The sequence below is a fragment of the Caretta caretta genome, chromosome 4 (assembly GCF_965140235.1).
Source record: "Caretta caretta isolate rCarCar2 chromosome 4, rCarCar1.hap1, whole genome shotgun sequence".
Classification (NCBI taxonomy): Eukaryota; Metazoa; Chordata; order Testudines; family Cheloniidae; genus Caretta; species Caretta caretta.
This window is the reverse complement of record NC_134209.1, coordinates 42490091-42498966: the sequence shown is the minus strand read 5'-3', so window position 1 is coordinate 42498966 and position 8876 is coordinate 42490091. Positions and strand designations below refer to the sequence as shown.

At 43.9% G+C, this 8876-nt stretch overlaps 1 protein-coding gene across 8 annotated transcripts in view; it reads left to right on the top strand.

The window, feature by feature from the left end:
* Positions 1–700: 700 nt before the first annotated feature.
* Positions 701–8876, top strand: part of LEF1 (lymphoid enhancer binding factor 1) — a 98670-nt gene continuing 90494 nt past the window's right edge. For 3 of the 8 annotated variants that reach the window (XM_048846684.2, XM_048846680.2, XM_075127567.1), the window contains exons 1-4: positions 703–1294; positions 1953–2181; positions 4710–4773; positions 6204–6337. In XM_048846684.2, coding sequence (XP_048702641.1) covers positions 1969–2181; positions 4710–4773; positions 6204–6337 — 411 coding nt within the window. In that variant the 5' untranslated portion in view covers positions 703–1294; positions 1953–1968. Of the gene's footprint in view, positions 1295–1952; positions 2182–4709; positions 4774–6203; positions 6338–8876 lie in introns of those variants that run through there. The other 5 variants (XM_048846683.2, XM_048846679.2, XM_048846681.2 and 2 more) reach the window with 4 other exon arrangements.

Sequence of the window (8876 nt, the reverse complement as noted above, 5' to 3'; positions counted from 1 at the left end):
CGGAAAAGGGGAAGTCTTAACAAAGCATCCTAAACACATCCTTGTTACAGATTTGTCTGGGGATGTTTAGATAGCTATTCTTTGCCCTCTTCGGGGTGTGTGTGTTCCGTTTTGGGTGAATTATAAACCTCCACCCCCTAGAGTAGTAATTCCCTTCACAGCCTCCCCCCGCCCTTGGCGGCTCTGCATTATAGAAATAATCAGTGTTACCGCAAGATGCTGAGAACTTGCAAAATCATCACTGACTAAATGCAGACTACTGAAGGTTTGTACCATGCAGTAGTTCTGCACTTTCAAAAAAAAAAAAAAAGAAGACAGATTTTTTTTTTTAAAAGTGTCCCTGTCCCCTCCCCCCAAATCGCTTCACTTTCTATCCTCTCCCCCCCTTTCTGCCCTGGAACTGAACGAATCGATCGCTTTACCGATTCCTCGTTACTGGCTTGTGACAACCGAGGCGACTTCTTTGTATTTAACAAGAAGGCTGCAGCAGCTCTCTCCGCTGCTTGGCGGCTCGCACTCAAGCTAGCTAAGCCGGGCTGCGGCGCGGATCCATTTCCCTTCCCTCTCCAGAGTGTCTATCAATGTGCTGTCAATCAGAGCGGCGGCTTCTCTTTCATCTCCCCCCCCCCGCCCCCGCCCCCGCCCTGTCCACGGAGGGAAGGCGGGGGCGGGGGGCGGAGTGGGTGGAGGGGATGTTAAAGTTACATTACAGAGACTGGCTCCCACTTCGCTCTGGCGGGCGCGCTCGGTCCGTCCCTCTCCACTTTCTGCCGGCCCCTGCCCCGGGAGAGAGAGACGCGCACGGGCCCCGGGAACTCGTCCTACAGGCTTCCAGCCGCGCCTCGCCACCTTCCCGTCGGCCAGCCCAGGAGCGGCGGGAGACGGTGCCCTGGGACCGCGCGCGCGTGGATTGCTGGTGGCGCCCCTAAAGCCAGGGAGCAGCGGCACCTGGGGAGGCAAAAGGGGCCGCCGCTGCCGGGTGTCTCTCCTCCATGGGGTGCTCCATCCCCGGCCTGCAGCGGGCGGCTCTCGGCGGCTGGGCTGGCCCCCTTTAGGGGTTGTGAATGCGGAGGCGCCTCGGGCCGCTGGGACGCCTCGAGAGAGAGAGAGAGAGAGAGAGAGAACTCTTCCTGGCTCGCGCCGCCCGCGCGCGCCGTGATTTCAACACCCGCGCCCGGGGTTTTGCTTTTCCTCGTGGCTCTCACGCCGCCCGGGCGAGCCGGGCGCGGCGCAGAGGCGAGAGCGGCGCTCCGGGGAGAGCTCGGGCGGGAGAGGACAAAAGCAAAGAGTCTTGGTGGGTTTGGCTTTGCGCGTGGGGCGGTTATTGCGAGCCGGCGGTGGAAGCGCGTTCCGGGCCTCCTTCGTCTTCCCCGCCTCCCCGACTGGCCGGCGGGGACCCCCCTTAACTTTAGAGGCGAACTTTGTAGCCCCCCTCCCCCAAAGAAAGGAGAGCCTGAGCGCCGGGGCTGCGCTGGAACCGGAGAGGCAGCGGGCCAGGGCTGCAGGGAACGCTCCTGCTCTGCCAGGCAGCGGGCTCGCCCCTCCGGCTGCTGCACGAGCTGGAGCTCGCGGGATCTTCTCTCCCCCTGTAGCTTGCGGGGGAATGGGAACCGGGGGGGCCTCTCCTTTTAAAGAAGCCCCGGAGAAGATAAAAGCAGATCCAGAAGGGCCCCAACTTCTCCAAACTCTTCTGTCCTCTTGCAGACACAACGGAAACCGGGGGAGGGGGGAAGTGTATGTAACCCCCCCCCCATCAGCAGACAGACCGACAAGTCAGACAGACAGACCCTCCTTTCCCCCCGTGGCTGTGCCCGCCTGGCCTCTTTCGGGAAGAGGGGGGTGGGTGGGATGGAGAAGGGGAGGCTTAGAGTAGCGAGGGCAAGCGGCTCGTAAAGACGTAATAAATATTATTATTCTTCCTTTTTATTATTATTGTTCCCCGGGCGGAGCAGGAATTAAAGAGCAATTATGCCTCAGCTGCCGGGAGCCGGAGGAGGCGGTGGGGGGGATCCGGAGCTGTGCGCCACAGATGAAATGATCCCTTTCAAAGACGAAGGCGATCCCCAGAAGGAGAAAATCTTCGCGGAGATCAGCCACCCGGAGGAAGAAGGAGATTTGGCCGACATCAAGTCCTCTCTCGTTAACGAGTCAGAGATCACCCCCAACAGCAATGGGCATGAGGTAAGGGGGTCCGAGGGCAGGGCAGCCAGCTGCTGTGCAGTTCGTGATGCCAACGGAGTGTTCAGAGACCCACTGATCAGGGATCTTGGGAGGGGGCAGCTCTAGAGACTTCGGCCAGGGAAGACCAACACGCTTCTTCGCGGTTTTGCTCATTATAGGGCTCTGAAGCACCTTGATTCCAGCCTGGCCCCTCTGGTTCTACAGTCAAACTCCTCCAGGGTCCTGGATCGGGTTAATAGACCTGGATGAATTAAAGGCGGTACAGTCAAATGCAAGCAGCACTGTGGGCACCTCTCCTGGCACGTCTATTTTTAGCGAAGGCTTAAAAAATGCCGGAGAGAGGAAGGGGACGGCGGGGGTGCAAAGGAAAACAGGACGTCGTCAGCCGCCAAGCGAGATGCGGTTTTGACCAACGCGCTTTGTGAGCGAATACGCCAAGTTTCCCGTGAATGGGAGGGCAGGCGCTTGGGAGTGCGTGTAAGGGGTGCGGGGAGTGGAAGAGCGAACACTGAGACCTTCTTTGCAAACCGGAGAGATGTGTGCAGAGCCTGGGCAATGGTACTATTTCATTCAGGGCCGGCGGTTCTTTGATCTGCCCCCAACTTTGGGCGCACACTGTTGGGAGACCCGTGATGATTGATTCAGCACGGCCGCGTCGGCTCTCTCCCGGTCTGTCTCGTGTGCTCCAGCCCGAATTGAGATAAAACCCCCTTTTTGGAGCCATGTGCTGTGCATTATCAAACTTGTTCTTTGCTTAGGGGCTCCTTCGGCTCGAACGCCTTGTTAGTACAGTAAGCTATCAGAGCAGAGTAAATAGAGACACGTGGGTGCCTGTGGGAGGGAGCTAACTAGGCTCTTTTTTTTTTTTTAAAGGAGGGGGGAGAAGTTGCAGATCATCTTTCAGCATCTGATAGGAAATTTTCGCGGGGAGAAGGTCACCCCTCTATCTTACTAAAATGCATTGGCCTGTGAAAACATTTAAGAGGCAGACCTAGAAAAATCCCAAGATTTACCCTCAAACACAGAGGGATTTGGGGAAATTCATTGCATTGGGGAGTCAGATTTTGTAGATGGCTAACATCTGGTGCCGGAGATCTGATGCATTCACAACATGAATTTCTGGTGTTTAGGTTTAAGTGGTGGATTTGAGTAACAATCTGAGATTGCTCAACAAGATTTGTGAAGACTCCTATTCAAGTTTGATCACATCTCAACCATTTTATTAACTTTTTTTTTTTTTACCTAATCCCTGCATTTCAGTTGGTGATGATTTTAGGAAACTAGAATGAGCAACTAATGGACTGAACTGCTGGAGTTTATATAGTGCTACTTCTAGTAACTAATGAATGGGCGTGGTGGGTTTTTTTGTGGGGGGGAGGGAGTAATAGAAGGTGGATCTGTAGTAACTATATTGATTGGCAGATGTATCGGAGCATAAGCTTTGGGTATTCACCCATGAAAGTTTATGCTCCAATATGTCTGTTAGTCTATGAGGTGCCACAGGACTCTTTGCCGCTTTTACAGATCCAGACTAACATGGCTACCCCTCTGGTATATTGATTGGGAATTGTTTTGCAATAAGCTAATATATTGGGGTTGCAATACTGAGATGAGCTGCCAATAAAAGCATTAGAAGTTACCTTGCTTTGACTCCGGAAGTCTTATTTTTGACTGTAGATTAATTCTGCCAACTAACAAACAACCTTTCACTTATAGTCAGAATTGACATGCTGGTTCTTGGCTTCTATTGCAGCTTCCACTAGGGGACTATCCAAAAGCTTAACTGGCTTTTTCTCAGTTCCAGGCTGTCTCATGATCAAGCCAAACTGCATGTTGTAAAAATAGCCTTTTAAAAAATAAAGGAATCTGCAGTGTTGCACTGTCATATTTCAAGTGAGTGCTAAACACCTTTTTAGTGTGTATGCAGGAGGACCTTCTCTCTCCTTCAGATGTCCATTTCCATAGCCCAGGACAAGCAAGTTCATATGAGTCACAGGATCCTATAATAGTATTAGGCCTAAAGTAGCCATGGAATTTCTTTGGTAAAATCAAAGGTCAGAGCATTAATCGTAAACTCTTTAAAGGATTTGCACAAACTGTTTTGGTAGCAATTTATTAACATGAAAACAACTTAAGAACAAGGATGGAATTTTTAAAAGCCCATATAGTGGGGGCACTCAATTTTCATTATTCTTTGATACCAATTTAGGAATACTATTTTGATTCCTAAAGCTTAAAGTATTCTTAAGAAATAAGGCCCTTTAGTAAATTACTGCACTACTTGTGCTAGAACTGCTTTGTAGAACCACATGGTTATTACATTTGTAATAAAAATGACCATTCTATGTTTTAGCACACTTCCTTTTTAGCATGAGGTAGGACAAATATACAATCGCTTCTCCTGACCTAGACACTTAATAATTTTGTTTGAAAGATCAAGTGCTAAGCAAAAGTGAACAGATATGCATAAAAATACCATTTTTTTGTTTTTGTTTTTTGTTTTTTAATGGTGGATTCTGTGTGGTTAGGTTTCCAGGCAAGGCCAAGCTCAGGAATCCTATCATGACAAAGGCAGAGAACATTCTGAAGAAGGTGAGATGTGCTTATTCTTTACTCTACATTGTTACTTCCTATGTCCCTCTCAATGTGTACACAGATGTAACTTTGCTTACTAAAAGGCAATATTAATCAGTTGAACTTGTATATAAAATGTGACCTGTATTTATGGAAAAAATCCAAACATTTTCGAAGTTGAGCAAAAATGAGATTTGGTGAGTATTCATCTAACTTCAGTAACTAAATGGTATTTCAGTTGTTTGCCAGTTGAAGTAAGTAGGCCAAACAGATCTTTTTGCTGAAAAAATAACTATTTTTAGAATATAAGTAGTTCATATATAAATCTTTTCTCTTCCCTCATTCTGACAATCTTACTGAGTTATGTATATTAAGAAGTTGTGTGCTCACTTTCCAACCCAAGTCTGTCACTTAAAAAATCAGGAACAACATTTTAATGTTTTGATGTGCAAATCAGTGAACTCTAATACTTCATTAAGGAAGATGAGTGAAACTGACAGTGTACATATTTAGTTTAGAAAGCTGGACAGTAATGTAGGATTGTCTTCAGTATATTATTATAGTGGGGTATAGCTCATAAGAAGGAGGATCTCCATTAGAATTAAAATGAGAGTTTGGGGCTTCAGCTTTTTGTCAGTCCTGGTCCTTGTTGATAGCCTTTTATTATTTAAATTAGATATTCCACAAATTGGAAGTGGAACCCCCTTTGTTTTAAATAGGCCCCAATAAGCAGTAGGGTATCCTTGCACACCAGCCTGTATTCCTATTCTCCTTAATAGCTTTCAGTTAGCATGACCAGAAAGAATTGTTCATACTTGCAGTATGTCGGCTAGTGAAGGAAGTGTCTCTGTCTAACCATACTACTGCACTTTCCTGCAACCAGCTGTGTAACTGATGGGAGAAGTCCATATGCTACCTAAAATGAAAGAATTACTGCTTTATACATTTGATCTCCATTGCTGTTATTTGATGTCTGTAGCATTGCTTGTTGTTCATGCAATGGAAATGCACCAACACAGCCTAGAAATGGTGTTTCTCTTATGGTGTCTAAAAATTATGAGCAAAAACCAAAGACCACCAAGTAGCTTTAGAATCTAATGTAGTGCATTACATGTGTGTCTATTCTTCCAGGCTCTTATGCAAATCATCCTAGTACAATCTCTGTTTGTGTTTGAATAGACTCATAAAATAGACTGGCTATACTGAAGTCTTCCCATATCTTAAGTGCAGTTCCTAACAAATGCCTGTTTAATAAACCATTTAAGTGAGTAACTGCTGTCAGAAAGCAATAAAAATAAAATGGAAGTCCCTAGCAGTTTGCCCCCCTCCACCTCTCCAAAGATTTTAAAAAAAAAAAGATATTGTGCATTTCTTACTGTAAAATGCCTCTAACATACCAGAAAAACTTAAGTGGAAGCTAAATTAACAACTCTTATTTTCTTTCCCAGGAAAACATCCGGATGGTGGTTTATACAGCAAAGGCCTATCATACTCTGGTTATTCTGGGTATATCATGATGCCAAATATGAACAATGATCCCTACATGTCTAATGGATCTTTGTCTCCACCCATCCCTAGAACAGTGAGTTACCTGTTATACAAATAGTCTTTGGAGAGACAAATTGCTTTCTGTTCCGTATATTACACTTTTGATATTATATGTTAAATAGAACTAAGATGAACAATACGTTGCTATTCTGTATGCTGCTTTCATATGGGGTATAAACTTCCCGAGGATTTTGATTGGGTTGGTGGAGGAAAAGCTGCAAATCTAATAAGTGAAGTATTGAGTTTTGTGTTTGAATAAGGCTGAAAAAGATACCTTTTAATGTGACTTTATGGAATAAGCTGTGATGGAATGGTGTAAATGCTACCTTTATAGTGATGGGAAGGACAGAAATACTCCTATACTGGCTTTAGTCCCTCCTGCTTAGGAGGGAAAATAGAGAATTGGGGGTAGGACTACTGGAATTGCTAATCTGTACACGACATTCAAAAAGAGCTGACAAATGTTTTTCCTCATCCACTTGTTCTTAGCTGATATTATTTCTAACACAGGCTGCTCTGTGTGAAGTTGTCGGGTCTGTGAGATTGAATGTCACCTGGAAAAATAACCATAGTTGAAGATATAGCATGTGAAACAATTGTGGATGAACTAAGATAACTATGTAAGATGTAGCTGAGAGTAACTTTCGTGTTTGTGCTCTACCATGTGTTGGCCATTGGCCCTGATTTACTGTCAAGATGAGTAATTTTCTCTGGTTGGTGTAGAAGTGTGCTTGATTAACATCTGTACACTGAATTCCCACTTGTTTTTGTAAATTAGTGGGAATTTTTTGTAAATTTAATTCTAGTTGAGGAAATCACATTAGCAGAATTGCCTTGGAAAACCGGAAGTTGTTTGTGTGTGTCCTGTTGTAGAATTCCACTGATGGTATGAAATTGTTTCATACATTTTATTCATTTGTATGCTTTGCATTTTTTTTCCCTAGTAATGGAGAGCTAGTAAGATGCAAAAGTGTTTGGCAACTTCTCTACTCTAACTTTATTTCTGTGTTTTTTTTTTTTTTTTAAACTTGTTTGGAAAAACTTTGAATTAATCCATATTGGTATTTTTAACAGCAAAACATTATACTTAAACATTGGAGACAGTCTCCACCAAATATAGGTGCTTGAATTCAGAATGACACAATCGATTCTGGCATTCTGAACCCTGCTGCAAATGTTGCTTATATTCTGCAACCTTATTTACATTTGAAAGAATAAAAAAAGGTGTATACAATACTGCTTTATAGTTTTGTCTTTAAAAAAAAATCTGTCTTGAATAAGAAGATGGAAAAACCTGTTGGTTTTTTGGGGGTGTTTTTTTTTTTGTTTTTAATTTCCGCTTGAAGGTCTATATATACTTAATTTTGAAGCATTCAAACTACATCCCATGTAGTCTTTGTATACTGGCTTCTGCTGAAAGATATGTAAAATAAAAATTCTTGATAGATTAAACTGCAGTTCTATCTTGCTGACAAAAAGGATGCAGTCAGTTGGAAGTCTTTAATGCTCAGATCCATGTCTCCTTGAAGATCAGGAATTTAATAAGACCCTGTGCTACTTTCTCTTTCTCCAAGAAACAATACATGAGTGCAAGATTTGGAAGCAAAATAAATCCAACTTCTTAATGTTGCCCTATAAAAATGACTAGAGAATTTAAAATTTTTTGTTCTTAAATGCGTCACAGTGGGACATCAGTTATTTACTTGCACACTACTGGTACATCTCTTCAGATAGTGGAAGAACGATATTTCAGACTAAATTGATCAGCTTCCTTTTATTGTAGAAATATTTGAGTAGCTATTGTGATATTGGCGGGGATAGAAAGCAGATGGATTTAATTGCAATACTCTCAGCCTAATGTCTAAGGGAGCGTATTGGAGCAGCACCACAATTCCTGTAAAATAGTGTTCTTGTAATATACTAATGTTGACCATAAACTGAAATCTCCAGACTTAACCACAAGGCTACATGCTTGAGTTAATCTTTTTTTATTTGTTTGTTTAATTGAACTATCATCTTTGTTTTTATACTTGACAGCTGTCTTTTAGAGTGTGTGTGTGTGTGTGTGAGAGAGAGAGAGAGAGAGAGATCAAAACACTGAATCCAGAAGATTATACTTGCTTACTTTGCTATTAACCACAACCTATGTGGTAAGCAGTTATGCCTTCCCACCTCGTCACTTCTGCTCTCTACCTTTGTTGGGCTTCTAACTGTCACCCATTCAACTTCCCTCTGTTTCCTTGCAGATAGCAAGGTTGAAAAACAGTTTAGATAAGTCGGTTTAAGAGACCCAAGCTCTCATCAGTGGTGTCAGCCTGACCATTTGCGTGTGGAGTAACCTTGTGGTATACCTGAGATTCTTCATTTGCATAACAAAGCAACTGCTTGTTTACCGCATCTGTTGCCTGGGAATGTTAGACAGAATTTGAAACAACCTCAGGATTCTGATTTTCTCCCCACACTATCTGAACAGTCTGAGTTGTTTACATTCAGATAATCCAGTAAAATGCTCATTAAACTGAATAGATATTAGCTGCAGTGGCCCTTTCTAATTAACACAATTTTATTTCATT